General features: G+C 30.4%; 1 protein-coding gene, 1 long non-coding RNA gene and 1 pseudogene across 3 annotated transcripts; 1 reads left to right on the top strand and 2 right to left on the bottom strand.

The window, feature by feature from the left end:
- Positions 1–6,959: 6,959 nt before the first annotated feature.
- LOC107944018 (uncharacterized) lies at positions 6,960–12,297 on the top strand. 2 transcript variants are annotated; one of them, XR_001696120.2, is made up of 2 exons: positions 6,960–11,751; positions 11,980–12,297. It is a non-coding gene; the product is annotated as an uncharacterized lncRNA (long non-coding RNA). The 2 variants fall into 2 exon arrangements; XR_005919839.1 differs by having other exon boundaries at positions 6,960–7,686.
- A 6,967-nt stretch (positions 12,298–19,264) lies between these two features.
- Positions 19,265–22,311, bottom strand: LOC121222519 (probable disease resistance protein At4g27220). Its single transcript, XM_041103504.1, has one exon. The coding sequence runs from the start codon at positions 22,309–22,311 to the stop codon at positions 19,408–19,410; it is 2,904 nt and encodes a 967-aa protein (XP_040959438.1). The 3' UTR covers positions 19,265–19,407.
- A 1,438-nt stretch (positions 22,312–23,749) lies between these two features.
- LOC121222520 (putative disease resistance protein At5g05400) lies at positions 23,750–24,496 on the bottom strand (annotated as a pseudogene).

The following is a 24,496-nucleotide window of genomic DNA, read 5'->3' on the forward strand; positions in this document are numbered from 1 at the left end:
TCTACAAAATCATGTAACTTTATTTAAGTATCTAAAGTATAATAAAAAGCGATTGAAAAGCATAAATTACTACTTCAAGCATGAAAACATAAATATATACTAAGATGCTTTGATTTAACTATCAAACAAACTAAAATCATGTGTAAAAAGGGATGTAAATAACAATGTAATTCGTGGTAGATAAAATATTCACAAATCACTAACAATATTATCAAATTAGCACCATTTTATGTTGATATATTGTAAACACAAACAATTATATTAATCCGATATAAAAGTAAATGTATGTATTCATTTTTTTAAATGTATACAATTAAATCAAAATCAAAGTTTTATGTATATATATGAACCACAAGTCAAGTTTCACGTGTATAATTATACCAAATCAATGTTCATATATCAAATTACAAATTGGACAAAAATTCATATATAATTTTGATATTTATCCTTATTATATTTATTTGCAAGACTACAATCAATGTTATGTTTTGATTAAAATATGTTATAAGTCCTTGTGCTTTTCACAAATTTGAAATTTAGTCTTTGTACTTTATTTTTAGAAATTTAGTCTTTTTACTTTTCAGATTTCAAAATACAAATCTAGTTGTTTACACCATTAATTTTGTGGTTAAATATATTGGTGTGACATTTTGAAACAAATTAAATACTCACTTGGTAGTAACGTAAATAAAAAATGATGTTGTAATGAATCTAAATTTAATAAAATAATTTTAACATTGTTAACAATCGGACCTGAATTTTGAAATTTGAAAGGAGCTAAATTCATAAAAGTAAATGTATAAAAATTAAATTCTAAATTTACGAAGAGTACAAAAACTTATGACATATTTTAACTTTTTCTTACCTTCGTTGCTTTTATAATAATGTTCTTTTTTTATTCGAAAAACTTGATAGTTCATAATTGGTGAAGGTAGTCACAAATAGACCCGATCATGCGCGCCGAGCTGATGCAAAATTTAGGCTCTTGTTCTAGGCCTAGACCTGACCTAAAAAATGGGCTTAAAATTTTGTCCAAGTTCATCCTAGATAAAAAAATGCTAAACTTGAGTCCGGCCTGCTCGTATTAAAAAAAATTATACTATTTTTTAATATAAAACAAATTTAAAAAATATAATACATCAAATACACTAAAAACATTAAAATAAATACTTTCCAACAAATTAAAAATACATTAAATTTTTTTTATACTTAAACAACACTAAGATAGTTGCAACTTAGCAAGTAAATGACTCTAAAATAGTAGTAAAATTAACAATAAAATAAGAGCTATACGTATCCAAACAATAACAACAAAATAGTAGCAATATAATAGCAAAATGACAATAAAACAACAACAAAAGCAACATGGGAAATTTTTTTAGCCAAATTTGGGTCGGGCCGGACCCGGGCCAAAAAGTTCTTACCCAAGGCCTGACCAATTTAAAAAGTGAAACTTATTTTTTGTCGAAACATATTTTTCGAGTCTATATTTTTGCTCGAACCCTCTCACTTTTTTGGCAAACTTTCGAGCCTAGATGAGTAACCCGACCCTTCAAAAACTAAGTTTTTAACACTAGTTGTTGAAATTGTGATTGGATATTGATGTATTTATTACCTTAATTAAATATATATAATTAATTTTCAACTTTGAATTTACAATATTTTACGGTCTAAAACCAATAGAACTTTGTATTAATTGAATTGCAAGTGGTAAACAAATTTACGGATTCAGTTGTTATTAGCCCCTCAAAACCAAACGCCAAGATCCGTCACTAGAGCTTATTATATCATTTTTTTTATTTATCGTAATTCATATTATAATTTTTAATATATTATATAAAAGGTTATTAAATCTCAGAGTGAGTTTTTGATCAAATCGAGTTGAATTGAGTAAAAAAATTCGAGTTAATCGAGCCTTATTTTATAATCTTAACTCGATTAAAAATTTAGTCGAATCGAGTCGAGTGAAATGAAATTCAAGTCAAGTCGAATCGAGAGAAATTATTTGAGTTAAATTAAAAAAATTAAACATATCAAATTAAAATCATGTTGGAACACATAAATTTGAAATCATATATCTTTGAAAACTTTTTCAAAACAAAATATAAATTTTAAAATTCAACTCATCTCGAACTCGAAAAAAATCAAATATCAATTCCATCAAATTTTTAAATTTTTTAAAAGTGAAATCAAATTGTACTCGCGTTATATGAGAGCTTCCTATTTTAGGAAAAAAATGAGAATGCAGCAATTAGGGTTTGATAGTGTGAAATGAAAGTCTTAGGGGTTAAGTTAACATATATGTCGGTCCATTTATTAATTTACTGCTTACTGTCAACACACATTACTTTTTCTTGCAAGCCATTTATTATCATGTCATGCACAGGGCAGCTTGGGGGCAGTGCGACTTGCACGTGGAATGCCAGGATTAGGTCCCAAATTTTACTTTCATTCTTTCATATTTTTTACAATTCATATTATTTTTATTTAAATAAATTATATAAAAATTAAAAAAAAAGTATAAAATTTAAAATTTGTATTAGCTCGATTGACATCGATATTGTTGTCAATGTCGGAGGACGTAGGTTCGAGTGTATTGAAACGTATTATCCTCTTATTTAATAATTGTTGAGCCCTGAGGGGGTTATGAATTATTCTAATAATTGTATTAAAAAAATATATGATAAGAATTTATAATGAGTTTAATGTTAAAAAAAGCTTTAAATTTAATGATAAACATATTTATTGTGTACACATTTTAACAAAATAAACCTTATTCTTTTTAGTTCAATAGTGTTTTTAAATTCGAGTCAATTTTCTTAATTTATAATAAAAAATAAAAACGGTGTTAACGTAACATATTTATATAAAAAAAATTAATTGATGTGGCTAGAAGATATTTTATTTGACTTAAAATTTTTATAACCAATATTTAACTTAGAATTAAAAATATCAAATAACAAAATCTTTATCTAACATTAAGAGAAGATTTCAATAAAACCCCAACACCCAATTAAACAAGAATGCATGAAAAAGAGAGAGCTAACTATAAGGTGTGGTGTAGTGGTTACTCATATCATCCATTAATTATGTAGTTAGTGGTTTGATCTTCATTCATGGGAATGGAATATATTCTATAACCAATTATTTACTTTTTTGAAGAATATCCGTACTAAAAAAATTAGTGTTTTTGACAAAAAAAAAAGGGCAAGAAAAACAAAAACAAAATTTTCCATCAATGAAATTATTTAAGAAGAATCCCAAATATGAGAGTCGCCTATGAGTGTTCACTTTTGTTAAACAGTGAAATTCAAATACACCCAATTTTGGGACATAAGAAAAATTACTTTCTTCTACTTTGCCACTTAATTTTTCTTAAGCATATAGATTTGTTCCTAAGAACTTTCAAAATTGGGAATCATTCGTTTTAAAGGATTTGAAATTGAGGTTGGGAATTGAAAATATTTCTTATTTCAAGTTATTATTCCATTTATTGTTGCAACAAGAGTTAAGACAGGAAAATGGAATTAGATAATTATGAGAGTAAAGTAAGAAGAAAGATAAATGAACGATATTTGTTAATGCAATTCGGATTTATCATCCTAATTTTGTGAAGTTTCGCTCAAAAAATGATTTTACTCAATAGCTAATTCAATCCTACTATTGGCTTAATCTACCATCTCTAGGGATAATTGCAACTCAAAAGTTGAACTCAAATTGTTACAATCACTTTCCCTAATAATTATACTTACGTTCAATAAAAATTCTCCAATAAAAGCCTAAAAAGAGAATCGAAAATCTATTGAGAACACAACACAAAAATGACACTTAGCTTTATTTTATAAATCATTGAAAATTAAATTTTTTATCCATGTTTGATAATCCAAAATTAAAACAATATCTGATAGAAATTTCTTTTAAAAAAAGTGTGAAAAATAATAAGTAGATAAGAGTTACTTATCACTTAAAAGAGAATATTTTTAATTATTTTAATTGTATTTTATTTATTTTAATGTTATATTATCTTATAAAAACTTTACATTTAAAATTTAAATTTTTTTATTTAGAGTAAGGTGAAATATTTAAAAAAAAAATTAAGGATAAAATGTAAAATATAATTTTCTTATAGTTTAAAATCTACATTTATCAAACAATCTAATTTTATTTCGTAATTAATTTTAGGTAATATATGAAACAGATTTTATAACTTAAATTCAGTACTTAAATTCTTAATTTATCAAACAACACATTAAAAATCATCATTTAACATGCAACACAGACAACCTATTTATAAATTTCATATTTAATCACCCAAACCGAATTTAAGATATACATTTCATTCAAATTTAAGTTAAAAAGTATCCCAATCAAATTCTGAATAAGCCTTCAACTAAAAGTCTTGATTAGCTTCAAACTCTCAAAAGATAATGATAAGTGGATCTTACTTAAAACTAATCTTTTCTCTCTAAGAATATTATCTTAAAATTTTCTAATTCCATGACAAATATAATAATCAAGATTACATCGCTTTAATCACACCAATTAAAATGCAACACACAATCATGTCACATTATTATAAATAAAATAATTTGAAAGAAGAAGAAGAAGAAGAAGAAGAAGAAGAAGAAGAAGAAGAAGAAGAAGAAGAAGAAGAAGAAGAAGAAGAAGAAGAAGAAGAATGAGTCAAACGTATGAAAAGATGTAAATTTTGATTATTATGCATTAATTGAAGTTTGAAGCCAATATGAATAATAGAGCAACAAGTGTGGATGCATGGGATTTAGTAGACAAAAAGAGTCGTCGTAAATTGTAATGATCATCAAAATCAGATTTCATGCTTCCTTCAATTAAGCTTTGGGAGTAGTGTAAGTTGGAAAATTAGATTGTTTGTTTTGTCGAAAATGGGAACTTCAACCCCCAAATATTCCTTTGCCATTGAGTAAACGACTGTTTTTTTATCTTTGTTGTGATTGTTCTTCTCAATAATATTATCCTTAAATTTTTAATTTACGTTCTTCCAAAAAAAAATTAATTTATTTGAATAGAGAATATAAATGATATAATTAAGATGCATGATCTTATCAAATATTTTAATTTAACATATTGGACTCGATTGAATCACAAATAAAGTGATAAATAATTTGCATTTAAATTTTTAATTAATATTAATTTTGAATTTAAAATTTACCTAAACCAAACCAATATTTTTCAAAGTTTAAAACTTTGAGTATGTAGTTTTAAGGCATCATCAACTCAGCATAGTTTTGATTCACGGTGTGAAATTATAGTGGATTGGTTGACCAAACTTGGGCTTGAATACCTTGAATAAGGCCCCCATTTATAAATGTTCTAAGCCCACGGGCCTAGTAAGTCACTCTGCCAATGATAGATCCTACAAGAGTATAAAAATTGTTTTTGTAATTCTTTAATTGAAAAAATCGGGTAAAAGTATCATAGAGGTCTGTATTAGGAGTCAAACTGTATATTTTCCCCTCTATTTAAACAAATTAGATCAAATAGTAAATTAGTCAGTTAAAAATTTTACCTATTTGTGTTGTTAAAAATTATCGTGCCTAACCAAACAATCATATAATGACATGTGGCATGCCACATGCACATGCACGTCATGTTGACATATAGAGGTTAGTTTTTTAAAGTACAAATAGATGAATTTTTTTAATAGAAATGACGAATTTGTTCTTTGATCTAATGTACACAAATATTAATTTGCCCATTTTTTAAATAGAGGGGATAAAATGCAATCTAACTCCTACTACAAGGGCCTCCATGATATTTTTATCATAAAACTCTTTTATTAGAATTATTAACATTTGAGTATGTTTCTTAGATGTAAGTTAACATGAAATGCTTGTTTGATTGTAAATCAATCAAATCCTTATTATACTTGTATTTGGTTCACATTATGTAACATTCCACCAATAATCTCACATTTCTAAACAATATCGGAATATAGAGTATAATCTCAATACTTTACCTTCTTTAAGCTATTTTAGATTACATGCGGAATTAAAAAATTTGGATAAATTTACCCCTTTTTTTTATGATTTCAAACAATTTCATTCTTTTTATCTTAAATAAAATTTAAGTCTAAATAAACAAAACCCTCTCTCTCTTTAACAATGAAACCATAGATGTTTTTTAAAATTATAATTATTATATGTACTATAAGAATTTATTTATTAGTATGTTAATTATGATCAATAAATTATGGTTAGTGATGTAATTACATTTCATAATTATTGTAATTATTGTTTATAAAATTATTTCAACACCATATATTTACTTATTGAAATATAAGATGTAATAAAAACAAGACTTACCATAATGACTAAAAAAGTATTAAAGGAATTAAACTTAATGTTATAAAAATAAATCTATAACAAGAACAATTTAGTAAAATGTGTTTCTACGTAACATTATGTTTCGTCAACTGAACATTAAAATATTACATTCCAACCGAATGAACCAAATAAGGTAATATAACATAACCGATATTCCACGCCATAATCTTACATTCCCGTAATTTTATTATTAAAGATAACTTACATTCTTTAAACTAAACACACTCTTAAGAGGGTGGGGGAAATAAAGAATTTGATATTAAGCGGTCGGAATAAAATTATAGAATTTCGGAGGCAAAACTAAATTTTTTGCTTTGAAAAACCTTAGATTGAAAAATTAATGATTGGGAGGGCCAAGGTTATCATCATTATATAATCCATAAGGTTTCTTATCCTTCCGATGTGGAATCGATGCACGTTGTCTTATCTATCTTTGACACTTGGCGTTAACACCATGTTAGTTCTTCAGCCTTCACAATCACACTAGAGTTTGTGAACTCATCTTAACCATACTTGAATTTCAGATATGAACAACATAGACTTTAAAGTTTCTTGAAACATATTAAAAAAAATAAAGAATCGATCAGTCAATGACTTGTTCCAATTTGCTACACATGAGGAAGATGCCAAAAGATGCATGGCCCAGTCTTTAAAACCCTCATTCCTCCATATATATACCAATCAATTAGAGTCTAATATAAGTATATTCTGAAAGCATATGCTTTTTCATGTGAATTATTCCTCAGAATATGCTTTTTATTGAAGTGTGGATGATGTTAGCAATGACTTGCAGGTTTGGAGCAAATCAACTTATTCTCTTGATTTTACATGCAAGATTGGATATGCTCTTTCTGTTTTCATGAAAATGCATTGTTGAATGTGTTTGTTTATGGTCATCTAAGCCATTTTTCATCTCGCCAATTCTTTGTTCAAGCAGTTTTTGGATAATCGAACCGATAGACTACACCCGCAGAAATGATGTTTAGATGACCATCAACAAACAACTTCCTCTTATTGCATCAAGTGTTTATTTAAGGTTTTGTTACGGTTTAAAACCACCTTTTCTTTTTCAATCAACATTCTTCCCATCTCTACAAAAGTTCGAGTGCCAAATCTTACCATAAAGGTGAAATCAATAATTTTATGTTGGGGGCCGGAGTATAAAGGAGACGAAGGGAAACTGTAATATGGGATGAGCTATTTTGCGGTTGTTATTCTCTTTGGTAAACTGTTTTACACTTGCGATAAACACGACACGAAAGAAAACATGTCATGATTGCCGAAGAACTTGGTTTCAGTGAAGCAATTCAGAACTGAAAAAAGGGTAAGATTCTTTTGTTCTTCATGGAGTGAAACTCCCAGCTACTTGTCTCTTTTATATTATCTTAGCCTTTCCAATGTCTTCTTTTTTTTTGGAACTTCCAATGCTTTGTTTGTTCAAACTGAAGATGGATTAAGTGTCATCAGTTGAAGTATATCTATCTATCTATATATAATCAACTTTAATGGCAATCAATTTGGAAGCAAGAATAGCAATGGTCCAACGGATACATATATGATTTATGTTTCCGCCTTGTGAAAGTCAATAGTTTTGTTTAGGAGCACCCCAAAAAGTTACAAAATTTTAGGGGTCAAAGCTAAAATATTACCTTCAAAAATTTAAATTTACTATTTTAGGTATCAAAGATAAAAAATAGTTAAATAGAATTATTAATTTTTTAGAAAGGTTAAAATATAAATTTTCCCTTTAATTAACAGCTATAATTTTTTAAAAAGACAAAGCAATTTTTATTAATTTTTAAAATTTAAATTGCAGAGAAGTTGATTTCTAAAATTAGCAATTTAATCAAAAGATTTTAACTGTATTACTTTTTTTTTTGAACTTATTACTTATTTGGTTAGTATAATAAATTTATAATGAACCCGTACAAACGAGAATAATATGTATAGAACTATTGGTGAGATAAAGGAAAAAAAAATTAAACATGGTTTTTGGAACTAGCTAGATCGATAACGGTCAGGATATTGGATCGAAATGAGGGGTTAAATCAAATTTGTTCAATCGGGCTAAAAAATAGGTTTGAATTGAACTGATTTTTTAATATATTTTATTTTTTTCATTTTTATAAATTTTTAATTAAATCAGATAAATCGATTAGACTAAGGAACAGGTGATCTAACTGATTCAACCACTAATATAATTTTCTAGAACATATATTTAAAAATTCAAGCCTTTTTTTTTACAATTTTCTAATATTTAAATACCTATTTTAATTTATACAAAATTTTTAATTTTTATATATTATTTTGAAATTCATATTTATATTCTATATTTTTATAAAACAATATGGGTAAACTATAAAAATAGTCACTTTTATTTGCCTCAGATTACATTTTAGTCATTTATGTTTGAAATGTTACGTTTTAGTCACTTACGTTATCGTTTTGTTACGAAGTAGTCACTCTACAGTTAAACTCCATTACCTCCCTAATAGCATTCCTATGTGGTAGTCCAAATATGTTTTAAATGCTAACTTGGATGTCCAGTTATTGCTAGGATGGAAATAAGTTTTTAATTAAATAAATTTAATTTGGACTGCAACGTAAGACATCCAAGTTTACATTTAAAACCCATTTGGACTGCCACGTAGGATCGCCATTAGGGAGATAAGGGAGCTTAATGGTAGAGTGGTCATTTCCTAACAAAACGATAATGTAAGTGACTAAAACGTAACATTTCAAACATAAGTGACTAAAATGTTATCCGATACAAACAAAATTGACTATTTTTATAGTTTTAAAATTTTTTAATTTTTGAAATATTTATATATTATATATGATTATTTTTATATTTTTAAACAATATAGTATATAATATTAAAAAATAAAAAGAAGCTGACATGGGTCATTCTCATAATGCCATGTGGTAATTTTGATTTTTCTAACGCCGTGGACCAATTTGGATAAGGTGGATAGTTTAAGTGCTAAATTGAGATAAAAAAAGTTTTAGATGTCAAAATAAAAATACAGAGAGCCAAATTCAACGTTAAGCTTTAAATCTATTATGAATTTAAATATGATAATATACCAAATCCAAATCATATACAAATATAAACAATAATTGAATATTGAATCTTTCTTTTTATTATACATTGGGATAAATATTAAAACTATACATAAATTTTGATTTAATGTGCAATTATATACATGAACTTTAATTTAGTACAATTATACACGTAAAACTCTAATTGGGGTCCAAGTGTATACTTGAAACTTTAATTTTGATTTAATCATACACATTTAAAGAAATAGTACATTAATTTATTTTTATATTGGATAAATATAATTATTTATATATGCAATGTATAAACATAAAATGATGTTATATCAATAATTGTTTTAATAATTTACAAGAATTGGATCAAATCAAAATTCATATATACAATTACACATTAAACCATAATTCATGTATAATTTTGGGATTTATCCATTACATCCCATCCATTACTTTATTTTTGCTGCAAAGTTGCTCCAATTCTAGTCTCTCAACAAAAACAATGCCTTTAATTTGGGAAAGCAAAATATTTGATGTCGAAACCATTTTTGAAAACAAAAATTCATAGTTGTCGACTTAAAAAAAATGAAAATTGGGAGTCGCCACCAATCTTTTATTGATGTGTGATTGGATCACCTAAAAACGATTTTGGTCTACAAGTTTTAGAAAAACGGGTTCAGGAGTCAGTTATGTACGAGGAAGGACTAGCACCCTCGTAACGCCCAAGATTGATACCAAATTAATTATTTAATGTCTTAAGGTCGAATGAATAATATTTAAAAAACAGTTTTCCTTTTAGAATCTTTATTGAAATTTATTCATTTGAAAACTAAAAAAGGTTTGGTCATCTTGTTTCTATGTAGAAATCGAAACCTTGTAAGTTAGGGTACGATTCTTTTGAAATTTTGACAACCACACACTAATTTGCTTTTGTTTAAAAAAAATCTCGTCTCGAGATAACAAAATGTCGCATTCTGTGAGTTAGGACACAACCTTTGAATTCCCGGGAGTAAATTTAAATCCTGAAATGTTTACAATTTTATTGAAAAAGGCTACTCAGCTATTTAAATTCAACGAAAAAAACTGAAGACCAGTAAGTTAGGACACAATCTCCTCGAGAATCTTGAACGCCGAATATTTTAAAAACTTACGTATAAAACAATTTCAGTAGTTTAAACAAATCAATAATATATCTAAAGAATAAAAGTATTTTAATATAAATTGTACATGTATATATAAAACAATAAAAATACTTTCATATAAATCTTTAAAACATAAAAATATATATAAAATGATTTTTTTTAAAAACATATACTACAAAATAAAAAGAATCAATATATGCATTATATTGGATTTTGAAAAGAAATAAAATAATACATTATAAGATAAAATAAGAATATATGACAGTGATATAAACATAATAAAATTATGTATACAAAAAGGTTAGATAAATTGTTAAAAATATAATAATAATAATAGTAATAATATTAATATTAATGATAGTAATAGTAATAATGAAGTTCGAGAATAAAAATAAAATAAAACAAAATAAAAAAACACAATGAAAGGTAAAAAAAGGAGTAAATAAAAAATAAATAAACAAAACACAAAACAAAATTAAAAACACGACAGAGACAAAAAAGGCTAGATTGTCCTTGAAATAAAAAAATATTTGAAATGAAATAGGGGCTGAAATTATAAATAAAAAAATGCAAAAGGATTAAATTGAAGTTTAATAAAAAACGGGGTAAAAATTGTAAGTAAAAATAAAGGAGAGGACCCAATTGGAAGACGCAAATAATTTAGAAGGACCCATCTGGGAAATATCCCCTATCCTCTGAAACGCGCCATTTGTTAGGGCCAAATTGAAAATGAAGTAGAATTATAAGTATAAATTAAAAAAAATAAAAAAGGACTGAATCGAAACAACTGAAAAATACGGAAAGGTCTAACGCGCAAATAGACCATCAAAGAAAAACACGCAGATCCTTCCCCTGGGTCGGGTCACCGCGCGGGTAAGGAAGTGAAACGACGCCGTTTTAACTCCTAAACACCCAAAGCAAAACGACGCCGTTTTACTTCTCTATATAAAAAAAAAGTTTTTCCTTCATTTTCTCATTTCTTCTTTAAAAAACACTAGAAAACCTCTCACATTTCTCCCCTCCTCCCGATTTCCGGTTGGGGACTTGGCCGTTGGCCACTGTGGCGGCCGTCGGTCGCCGGCGATGGTGCCGCCGTACACGATGGTCGGAAAATTAAAAACTCATTTTTTTTACTCCCAAACTCCAAAAAAACATCGATTTTCATCGGAATCGGCACCTCCTCCTCAATAAAGGTACGATCTTTACTCTTTGTTTTTGTTTTCTTTCAAAATAAAAAAATAAAAAAATAGACCGAAAAAACAACTACCTTTGAAAAAGGTCTACACTTGAATTGATTTTTTCCACTTTTCTTTGATTCATTCGTCTGTAAAAAATTACATAAACTCGGGGCCTTTTTATAACCCAAAATTTCCTATTTTCTCTACTTTTACAGTATTTGTGTTGTTCTTGGACTTTCCTAGTCCATTTTGCAGGTACACACGTGGCGGCAGGTACAGGGAAGGCGGTACGCGCAGAGGCTAGTTCCGAGTCGTGTAGTGGCTGGAGTTGTGCTGGAGGCGGCGACTGCTATTTTTCTCTGCTTAGGGTTTCTTTTTTCTTTTTCTTTTTTGGGCTAGGGTTTAGTTGGGTTTAGTTGGGCTGTTTGGGTATTAGGCTAATGGGTTAATAGCTTGAGCCTGGTATTGGGTTTTTGGAATTTGAACATTAATTGGATTTTATTTAGTTTGGTTTGGTTTTATATTTTTTTTATGCAAGCCTGAGCCAAAATTTGGGTTCTACATTTGATATTATATTAGTAGAGCTTTTAGACTTCACAAGTAGAAGAAAGGATTGACAAGTGTTATATAGAGATATTAATAAATATTAAAAAAAGAAAATTTTTTAAAAAATAAGTGACTATTTCTTAAAACTGTTTATGGAATAAAACAAGAGAGTAAATTGTTAGTATACCAGATACTAAAGTATAAATGCATTACCAAAAATAAAATTAAACCTTTTAAGAGCCAAATATGAAAGATTAATAAAATAGCATGTTTGGAGATCGACCCGTATAAACAATGGAATAAAAAAAGTAGAAAAGATCGAACACAAATACTACATGGAAAATTCCTTTGAAGAGGTTAAAAACCATGGACAAAAAAGGCTTCACTAATTCGACAAACCAATGAAGAGTACAAGATGAAAAAAATCAAAACCTAAACAATAAAACCCAAATAATCACTAAAAGAAGAGTACAAGATGCAAATAGAAGATAGTTGAAGTCATGAAGCAATAATTTTACAGTAGAAAAAGTAAATATTTAATCCAGAATCTTGAATTGCAACTAATTTTAAAAATTAAAACCTCTAGAATTGAAAAGCAAAGAACATCACAGCCTTCGTCTTCTTCTTCAATTGTAATTACCAAAACAATAGACCAAGACAAGTATTAGTGTGTTATATAAACACTTAGAGAAAAAGATCTGCAAATCTATGATAAAAGATTCGCTTACACGGTTGTAGTTTTAAACAAACTTCACCATTCCTCAATTATATCAATTATATCCTTCCAAAACCTGAGCAAGGGTCGAACAACGTTCTTAATATTGAAATTAGGGTGCTCCCACTCCACTGCTTCCCACCAATCTATTGGATGCACTTGGATTCTATGGAGAGAATTAGAAGGAGATAGTTTTCCTTCATCATCAATCTCAAGCTGTGGAAGATATAGAGGAATCCGCATTAGCTTTGGACAATCCCTTATTCTAATGAATTCAGGAGAATCACAATCCATCACTCCATTTTCACTACAAATGCGCTGCAATTGTACTAATTTAGTCAATTCTAACCTCCTGAGTTTGGGGAAAGGGAATTTGATGGTATCATTATTGGAAACCAATCTTTTTTTCTCGGATTCTGTTATTATTTCTTCCAATTCACTACAATCCAAAACACTGATCTCTTCTAGGTTGCTTAGAACCCAATCAGCTAAAAATAATTTCTTAATTTTACCACAACACGATAGACTGATCTCTTTGAGGGTGGAAAATATGTCGACTGATGATTCTCCAGCTCCAACTTCAACATCGAGTTGAGCAGCATTAAGGTATCTCATGGAGCTCTTGTTTTTGTTAAAAGGTAAAAGGACTGGCAGTCTTTATATTCTGGAAGGTTCTACAGCGACCGGTGAAATTGAACGTCCCTTGTCCATTACGGAGTTGAAGTCAACTCAGTTGGAGCAGAGACAACTTGGTCATAGGAGGGAAAAATGTATGACCGTTTCATTGAAGATATTTTCTCTTTTGGATGCAGGTTTTGAAAAGTTAGAACACTGTGTTCGTGAAAATCACACCCAAGTTAGTTTTGATTTAGCAATGTACAAGTCGAAGGCTAGAAGCCTTCCAGTTTCTAAGCACATATTCCACTCAGTTAATTCCCTGCATAGTTCAAGATAGGCCCGTGGTGGGCTTTGACAAAGATGGCGTTGTGGAAATATGAGTCAAGGTGGGGATTTGTTGAGTATGACTCCTATTTCAATCAAATTTGAGAAATAATCTTCCAGTTAAATTCAGTTTATTTGTTTCAATTAAACTCTGATTAGTCTAGATTATTTTATTATTATTTAACCTATGGATTTAACTTATAAATATGCTCTTTTACAACTTTAGAAAACACATCCATTAGATATTAGAACTCATAACACCTTTAGAGAATTTTGTGTTTACGTTTTGAGGGTTCTTTGTTTTCAGGGTTTAGTTTTTAGCTCCATCTTTTGCACTCTTCGTTCTTTTTCCATTATAGTAAAATTATCTTTACCCGTGGTTTTTTATCCTCTATGGAGAGATTTTTCCACGTTAAATTTGTGCGTTCAATTTCTCAATTTCTTCTGTTATTTTTACTTGTTCGTTGCTTAATCGAGTCGATTCATAACACACGTAAAACTCTAATTGTGGTTCAAATGTATTCTTGAAACTTTAATTTTGATTTAATTATGTACATTTAAATAAATAAATACATCAATTTATTTTTTTGGTACAAAAGAAGGAAGCAAGGAAACTAAATTCTAATTACCTCTGTCGAAACCATTTTTTTATTTGAAAAAAAAGGGGGATCGACTTTGAAAATGGAAATGGGAGTCGCCACTGATCTTTTATTAAGGTGTGACCGGTTCACCAAAAAATGAATTTGGTTTGCGAAATATGAGAAAATAAATTCGGGAGTCGGTTACGTACGATGAAGGGTTAGCTCCCTCGTGACGCCCAAAATTGGTACCGAATTGATTGTTTGATAACTTAATGTCGAAACCTTGAAAAGATTTTAAAATACAATCCTTGATGAGAAAATGTGAATAAACTAGATTGAATGATAAGACACATTTAAGTCAATTGAGAAATCAGAATCCCGTAAGTTAGGGTTCAATTTATCGAAATTCTAAAACCTCAAATATTGCCTTTATTTTAAAATCGAGACGACAAAATGCCACATCCAGTAAGTTAGGATCCAACATTTTGTAATCTTAAGAGCTTTATTTTAACAAATGTATGGTTTTAATAAAACAAACTCTTGATTATCTAAATTCATCGAAAAGAATTGAAGCCCAGTAAGTTAGGGCACGATTCTCTCGAGAACTTATGAACACCACACTTTTTAGGAATTATGAAATAAAATGATTATAGCGCTTTAATGAATTTTAATTCTTACAAACAATATAATTGAAAAGCAATATATAAAACAAAAGGTAAATAGCGAGCTAAATTTATACTAGAAGCAATCAAGCAAGTAATATGCTAATACAAACATTCTTTAATCATGTTGTACAAACATCCATGTTAATAATTGCGCAACCTAAAAATTAATAATCGATATAAAAACTTCGAGACAATAAAATAAAGAAACAATAATAACAATAAATAATATGAACATTTGATACAATTTTGATAGTTGGACTAAAAAACAAGTAAAAGGTTTGAATAAATTTTAATGAAAAATAAAAAAAGAAATAAAATCAGCGAATAACATAAAATTAATACCTACATTTTGATTTATAAAAATAAAATCTAGTATAAATAATAGTATATACATAATAAACATATATAAAAGTTAAATAAATGAAATAAAATAACAACTTTAAAAGGAATAAAGTTTCTATACATAAAAGATTTGAAATTAATAACATATTATTATATATATACGTACGTATACTAAAAACACTATATATACATATATATATATATAAAAATATGAAGTATTACTTAAAAAAATAATTTGAAGTTAATTATATACATTTATACATACGTGAATCAAAACAAAAAGGTATATATAAATTACATTAAGGTAATCTCTAAAACATATATAAAAATATTTATAAAATTAAGTAATGAATGTATAAAATAATAATACATAATAAGAAATTTATAGAAAAATTAAGTTAACTAATATATATATATAAAGACTATTAAAAATAATAACAACAAATGAAATTAATGATAATAAATTAATTATTCTAACAAAAGTAGATCTATTTTGAGTTCAAACAAAATTCTAAGGGTTAATTTTAAAATAAATGAGCAATCGCCCGTGTTGAAAACCATTGAAAATCGCAGGGACCATTATAGCAATTTAACATAAACATTTAGAATAATTAAAATCAAAAGTAGAAAACGGCACCGTTTAGGCTTGGATCTAAGTGAAAACAAAGTCAAATATGCGGTACAAATTAAGAAAGATTAAAGGAAATCAAATTGAAAATTAACGAGACATAGAGGGACTTGCTAGACAAATAGACCAGTTAACCCAACATGCGCAGATCCTACCCTAGACCGGGTCACCGCTCGACTGGTCTTCAGAACGACGCCGTTTCAAAGCCATTGTATTGGCTCTAAACGACGGCGTTTTATCCTCGTGATTTAAGGCCAAAAACCTAAAAATCTTTTCATTTTTTAAAACCCTAAAGAGAAACAAATGTCCTCCGCGCCGTTCTTCACCGAAGGCATTCGAATGGTTTCCAAGCCTAGTCCATACTCCGACGACGACGGAGAGGCCAAGATCTTGTCACCAGGTACGTTTCTCCCTTTTCTTTTTACTGCCTCTTTTCTTAACAAACGATTGACAAATGCAAAACGAAAAAAGAAAGAAAAGTAAAATAATAACCAATGAATGGAAAATCAAAGAAACTCAGAAATCACCTCTTCAATTTCCTTAGGATTCTGAGTTTTTTTTTTGTATTCACTTTTTTCTGAATGCGTGTGTGTGTTACAGCATACTCTTGGTCTTTTATAGTATCTATTTATAGAGAATGGAAAATAAAAATAAAAATCAAAACAAATTGCCCCCGTTTTGTCATTTTTTGTTTTTTTCCTCTCTGCTCCTTTTTTGTGTGCTGTTGGTGTCTGCTTTGCTGCTTGTTTGTTCGTCTCTTACAGGTATGGCATGCAGAGTCGGGGACGTGGCACGTACGGATGTGCGTGGGCGCACGCGTACGAGGGCTCGTCACGTGCGGAGGGAGAGCGAGGGGACGTCACTGCTGCGGCGCTGGGAACCCTTGCTGCTAGGGTTTCCATGTGTCGTTTTGTGTTTTGGGCTGATTTGGGTCATTGGGTATTTAGGCTAATGGGCCGAATTGGGCTGGTAATTTAGGCCATTATAATTGGGTTGTTTTTGGACTCGGGTTTGATGTAATTTGGGTTATTGGGCTCGGGCAAATTGGGCCTATTACAACCTCTTCTCCACAAGTGTCCTTATGGAGTAAAGGTTCAAGGCTCGTTGGGGACATCTCAAGACGAACCAGACCTCTCTTGTTGTTTTGAGCTAAATTCGCTAAGTGGTCTGCGCAACTATTTTCTTCACAATGAATGCGTCGAACTTCAGTCACCCATCCTTCATCTATCAAGTTAAAACAATCTTTAATCAAAGTACCTAAAGGATGATTCTTTTCAAGAGGTCGTTGTAGGGATTGAACCACCATCAGTGCATTTAACTCACCTATGAGCCGACGAATCCCCAAGGATTTTGTGAGACAAAGACCGACTCGCACCCCCATAACACTGCTTGAAGGCTATTCTTTATCACAATATTCAACATAAATTCTCCAATTCAATGAGCCTCGTTATCTCGGATGAGATCCTCGACTGAAGCTAAGTATAAGCGAGATTTTATAGCCCCATCTGTGTTGAGTATATAACTTTCTTGAGGTGGTTTGTCCACTTAATCTAGCGTGGGCCTCGAACTAACCTTAGAGTAACATCACTCATGGCAACAAAGATGTCTATAGCAAACTTCTGCGCATACTGCAACACTGGCAAACCTTTTGGGTTTTTCCCTTGAAAGAAAAAATTATTTCTACTATTCCAAAGTCTCCAAATAATGGGAATAAATAGAATACCCCAAGGCAAATTAAATTTTACTTGGCATTTGGATATGTTATTTCGTTGCATTTAGACACGAAATGGAATAAAGAAGAAATCGGGCTACCAAGTAATGACCTTTGATTTTGACCCACCATTGATCAATGTTGATTGATGTTGATCAACCATTGACTGACTTTGATTGGGTTTTGACTGACCGTTAACCAATCACTGATTTTGAATTTTAAATATTTTTCATAAATATAAATTTTCTAAAAAAATATATTTTTGCAATTTTTTAAAATATTTATTTTAAAAAAATCTATATATATTTTTTTATTTTTTTATTTTTAATGTTAAACTTTTTGAATTTTTTAATTTCTAAACTTTATATATATATGTCTATATTTGAAATTTATATATTATTTTTAATTTTTAGAATTTAAAATTTCTAGAAAAATTAAAATTTATGAAAAATTTTCTAGAAAAAATTTAATATATTTTTTGAAATTCTCTAAAATATAAATACCTATTTTAATTTATACAAAATTTTGAATTTTTATATATTATTTTGAAATTTATATTTATATTTTAGATTTTTATAAAAATTATTTTTAAACTTTTTTTATTTTTTGAATTATTTATATATTATATATAATTATTTATATATTTTAATCAATATAATATATAATATTAAAAAAAAAAGCTGACATGGGGCGTTATGTTAGCGCCATGTAGTAATTTTGATTTTTCTAATCCCGTGGACCAATTTAGATAAGGTGAATAGTTTTAAGTGTGAAATTGAGATATCAAAATAAAAATGCATACATTATTCGAGAGCAAAACTCAACATTAAGCTTTAAATCTATTATGAATTTACATATGAATTTATACCAAATCCAAATCATATACAAATCTGAATATTGAATCTTTCTTTTTAGTATACATTCCATCCATTACTTTTCAATTCTAGTCTCAACAATGCCTTTAATTTCGGAAAACACAATTTGATGGTATTATTTTTTTTGGTATTGGTATCATACATAGAAGTATTAAACAAAAATATTTGGTATTAGATTAGTACAGATTTTAGACTTTATAAGTACAGAAATATTTAAAAAACAAGTGACAATTTTTTCAAATTTTTTATAGAATAAAAAAGAGAGAGTAAATTGTCAGTATACCAAATACTAACCCGAAATATAAATGCATCGTCAAGATTAAAATTAAACCTTTTAAGAGCCAAATATGAAAGACTTATATAATAGCTTGTTAGAGATTGACCCACATAAACAACGACAATGGAAATTTCACTAATTTGACAAACCAATAAAGAGTACAAGATGAAAAAAAAAATCAAACCTAAAGAACAAAATCCAAAATAAACTCACAAAGTACAAGATAGTTGAAGTGATGAAGCAACAATTTCTGAACTACCAAAACAATAGACCAAGACAAGTACTAATATGTTATATAAACACTTCAAAACAAAGAGAGAAGATCTGCAAATGTATGATAAAAGATTAGCTTACACCGTTATGGTTTTAAACAGACTTCATCGTACATCCTAATTCCATTCCCATTCCTCAATTATATCCTTCCAAAACCTGAGCAAGGGTCGAACAACGTTCTTAATATTGAAATTAGGGTGCTCCCACTCCACTGCTTCCCACCAATCTATTGGATGCACTTGGATTCTCTGGAGAGAATTAGAAGGAGATAGTTTTCCTTCATCATCAATCTCAAGCTGTGGAAGATATAGAGGAATCCGCTTTAGCTTTGGACAATCCCTTATTCTAATGAATTCAAGAGAATCACAATCCATCACTCCATTTTCACTACAAATGCGCTGCAATTGTACTAGTTTAGTCAATTCCAACCTCCTCAGTTTGGGGAAAGGGAATTTGATGGTATCATTATTGGAACCCAATCTTTTTTTCCCGGATTCTGTTATTATTTCTTCCAATTCACTACAATACATAACATTGATCTCTTCCAGGTTGCTTAGAACCCAATCAGCCGAAAACAATTTCTTAATTTTACCACAATCAAATAGACTGATCTCTTTGAGGGAGGAAAATATGCCGACTGATGATTCTCCAGCTCCAACTTCAACTATGACTTTCAAATTCTCTAAGCCACTTAGATACAGAGACTCGAGTGTTTGAAGCTGCTCACACTGGGATGAAATTACAGATTCCAAGTCCCTACAAGCACAAAGTTCACATGCTTTCAAGTCAGGTGCATCCCTCAATCCAATATCGTTTATACTTCTCACACCCCAACATCTCACTAGAATTAATTGCTCGATACCGTATGGAAGTATAATTTCATCTCCAACACCAAATGGAACCCCTTCAAATCTAACCAAATTACTAGAAGTCGTGGGACGAAATGAGGCCACTTGATAACTTACCAAAATGGAGAATTTATAAAGCGTTTTTCTCTTACTTGCAAACATGTTCAAGTCACCCACGTTATGGAACCAGCCCTCAAAAACCTCCAACTTATTCAATTCCCTCAACTCTTCTGCGCTTCTCAATTTTAAATGAATTGCCAAATACTGAAGCCGGCATAGTTTCGAGAGTGTTCCAGTAGGAATCCATGCTAGATGAGAGGTACGTTCAAGATTGAGATATCTAAGATTTACCAACATTTCCAAACCTTGAGGGATTTCCCCGATTCCACTGCGTCCAAGATCCAATTTCTTCAAAGCTTGAAGTTTCGATAGACAAGGCAAACTCTTTAAACACAAACATCCTCTAAGCAACAGTACTGTGAGTTTCTCCAAAAAGGAAATAGAATTAGGCAAACTCTCTAAACGAGTATCAGAAAGATCAAGAATCTTAAGGTTCGGAAAGTGCTCAAAGAAAGATTCTGGAATTTCTTTCAATGCATTCCACGAGAGCAACAACGTTGTGAGTTTTGGAAATTTCGGACTCTTCATCATTTGAGGAATTGTTGAGATGCGATTGCGCATCAACGAAACCTTCTCCAAATCTTCACCCCAGTCTTCCTCGTTTGGTAGCTCTTCCAACTGCATACCAGCTTTTACCAGAAATCTTTTCCTTGTGATATGCAATGCCATATCTCTTACAAGATCATGCATTTTTATACATGGCCTATTCTGTACCCTTTCTAGCAAACAATTTTCTTCAAGCTTTTGCAAAATGGAATGACTGCTACCCTCCATTGCTTTTCTACTTCCCATTTCATCTATAAGCCCTTCTTCCATCCATTTTTCAGTTATCTCATCTTTATAGATTCCATGATCTTCAGGATATAATGCACAATACAAAAGACAATCTTGGTCTATTCGTTGCAGACGATCATAGCTGAATTTTAAACATCCATACACCTTATCTTCCATATCGTGGATGTTTCTGATGTACCCTCGTAATTCATCTATAGCATTTTCCCACATACGAGGATCGGATTTTCCCCTCATACAACCTGCCAGTGTGACAACTGCTAGAGGAAGTCCATCACATTCCCTCACAGCAAGTTTCATTAATGATTCTAAAGTTGGATTGGGCAACATGTCTTGTCCAACTTTGCTTAAGAATAAGTTCATGGCTTCCTCCATAGAAAAACAAGGAACTTTAACTTTCTTAAATCCCATTGATTGAACAACCCTTTCTGAACGTGTGGTCAACACTAATTTGCATCCATTATTTGTTGTAGGCTCAAGGATTCCAACATCCTCAAGGGAAAAGCTTCTCCATACATCATCCAATATTAGCACATACCTCATTTGTCCTCTCAACATTTCTGATAACTTCCCTGCACGGACGATTGTATCTTCATCATCTGACAAGTTTCTCTCCAATTGAGAATCGATGTTATTTTGTACCCTTCGAATATCGAAGTCTTGAGATACAGTTACCCAAATCAGTTTTCTAAATTTACTCTCTTTCAACAATCTATTATGGACATCCTTCATAATGGTTGTTTTCCCGATTCCGCCCATCCCCCACACACCAATCAATCCAACTGCATCTCCCATCAAGTACTGATAAATTTCTTCTCTAACATCGATCGCACCTACTACTTCCGGTGTAGGTAGATTAACCGCTATGGTAGAAGGATCATTAACAACCAAGCCCCCGGAGAAATTTCCTCCAGCATGCACTTCTTTCATTGCCTGAGTCGCCTCATCAACAAGCTTCCCCAAGCATGAGCGGAAGAGATATTTTCCTTTACTGATTTTATCTTCAACATGTTGAGCATGAACAAGCTTTTGCTCTACTTTCTCAAACCATCTTTCAACTGCCTGCTTTGGCATTTTCCCAAAGTGATGCTTGTCTTTCAACTGCTGTTGAAAATCTGCCTCCTTGGCACGCAAATCCGCTTGTGCTTGATTGAAATCATCAACGTATTCCGTGAATTTCCTTTGGAATTTTAGATATTTGCTAGCTTTACGACCGATGAACTTAATAACATCAAGGATTGGCCCGATGAGTTCAGCCATTAAAGAGGTCTAGCTTTCCTGCATCAAATTTAGCATGTTAATGATTAAGTTTAAGAATATTAGAAAATCAAAACTACAATTACAATAATACAAATAGAGCCACTTGAGCTTGTTTCAGTGGTTGAATCCTCTAACCATATGCAGAACTTATAACTTCAAACAAAATTCACTAAAATTACAGACATGATTGGAGGATACACCACCAGACCTAGTCTTCAAATAATACATCTTTCCTTACAATAATGCAGTTCATTTTGACATATATGCATATGAGATCCACATAAAGGGACTAAACAAAATGATATGTATGCAACATACGTAAGATCACATAAGACTTGGGTGTATATGTGTGTTAGCACAACTTGTTTTTCAAATTTTGGTGAATTTAGAGATAATAAAAGAATAAAAGGCAACACATGTAGCAGAGTATAAGATGCATGCTATGGCCAATTTATTGAAGCTTACTTGAATCTAGCTTGGAATACAGAATGCTAGTGGCAAACTCTTTTCTCCACTTCAAAAGATCCAACTAAAGAAGTAATTACTAGCGTTTGCTTAAGAATAGCTGAACTCAACGACTCCAAGAACAATCTTCAGTATTGTTCTTTAACTTTCTTTTTCTTTGACAGTAGTAGTCGAATAGTGGGGCGATGGGTCAAATCGTATGCAAAATAATGTGTTAGCTGGCTGATCAACCATGGATCCAAATCTCAAGGCAATAAAAGTGTTGGATTTATTAAAAAAATAATACAGTTTACCATATAAATTAATAGCAAAGGCAAACGTGCCTACTGCATGCCAAAAAAAAAAAAAAAACCCTTCATGTGCGCAACTCATTTTCTATTATTTGTGACCAAAAAAACCCCAAATCAAAAGTACGACCAATACAATTTCGACCTCTCTAAATTAGGCTTTCATTCAAATTTGGAAGCATGACTCCATATAGGAATAAGGTTTGTGTTGGAAATATTTTTTAATTATAAACCTGTAGCTATGGTGTGTAACTGTGTATATAGCTATATTTCATTTCAATTTATAATATGTAGGTAAGTGGGTTATTTACCAGTTGAACTCAGGTTTCTTTACACCATTTTCATGCATTGTTCACAACAGGGAAATACTATACAAAATTTTACGGCATGTAGGAGACGATGAAACTGAGCAAAACCCAGCAAACAGTCTCTTAATTTTAGCTAAAATGTGTTTTATATTTGATGCACATTTGTGGTATATAATTTGGTCGAAATCAGAGTATTCACTGCAGGTAGCAGTGACTAATCTCTTTTGTCATGGGTGAAAAAATAAACGGTTGGCCATGAAATGAATTTCATGCATTTATGTTATTTTTTAATTCACTCAAGTATATAAAATAGTTGGGTGTTGAGATTGTTGGTAAAGATTAAGTCTTGCCATAAATAGTCTCCGAATAAATAAACGGTTAGCCATAAAATAAATTTCATGTATTTATGTCATTTCTTAATTCACTAAAGTATATAAAATAGTTGCCAATAAGGTGACAAGTTTCTCTCCAATTCAGAAGCGATGTCCTTTTGCAGCTTTCGAATATCGAAGACTTCAGATACGGTTACCCAAATCAATTTTCTAAATTTACTCTCTTTCAACAACCTATTATGGACATCCTTCATAATGGTTGTTTTCCCGATTCCGCCCATCCCCCACACTGCAATCGATTCAACTGCATCTCCCATCAAGTACTGATAAATTTCTTCTCTAACATTGGTCGCACCTACTACTTCCGGTGTAGGTAGATTAACCGCTATGGTAGAAGGATCATTAACAACCAAGCCCCCCGAGAAATTTCCTTCAGCATGCAGTTCCTTCATTGCCTGAACCGCCTCATCAACAAGCTTCCCCAAGCATGAGCGGAAGAGATATTTTCCTTCAGTGATTTATCTTCAACATCTTGAGCATGACCGAGCTTTTGCACTACTTTCTCAAACCATCTTTCAACTTCCTGCTTTGGCATTTTCCCGAAGTGATGCTCGCCTTTCAACTGCTGTTGAAAATCTGCCTCCTTGGCACGCAAATCCGCTTGTGCTTGATTGAAATATTACGTATTCCGTGAATTTCTTTTGGTATTTTAGATATTTGCTAGCATTACGACTGATGAACTTAAGAACAGCAAGGATTGCCCCAATGAGTTCAGCCATTAAAAAGGTCTAGT

This window comes from Gossypium hirsutum, chromosome D10 (genome assembly GCF_007990345.1).
Source record: "Gossypium hirsutum isolate 1008001.06 chromosome D10, Gossypium_hirsutum_v2.1, whole genome shotgun sequence".
NCBI lineage: Eukaryota > Viridiplantae > Streptophyta > Magnoliopsida > Malvales > Malvaceae > Gossypium > Gossypium hirsutum.

Coding starts and splice junctions, on each gene's coding strand:
- LOC121222519 (XM_041103504.1), bottom strand. CDS start 22,311: ATGGCTGAACTCATCGGGCCAATCCTTGATGTTATTAAGTTCATCGGT.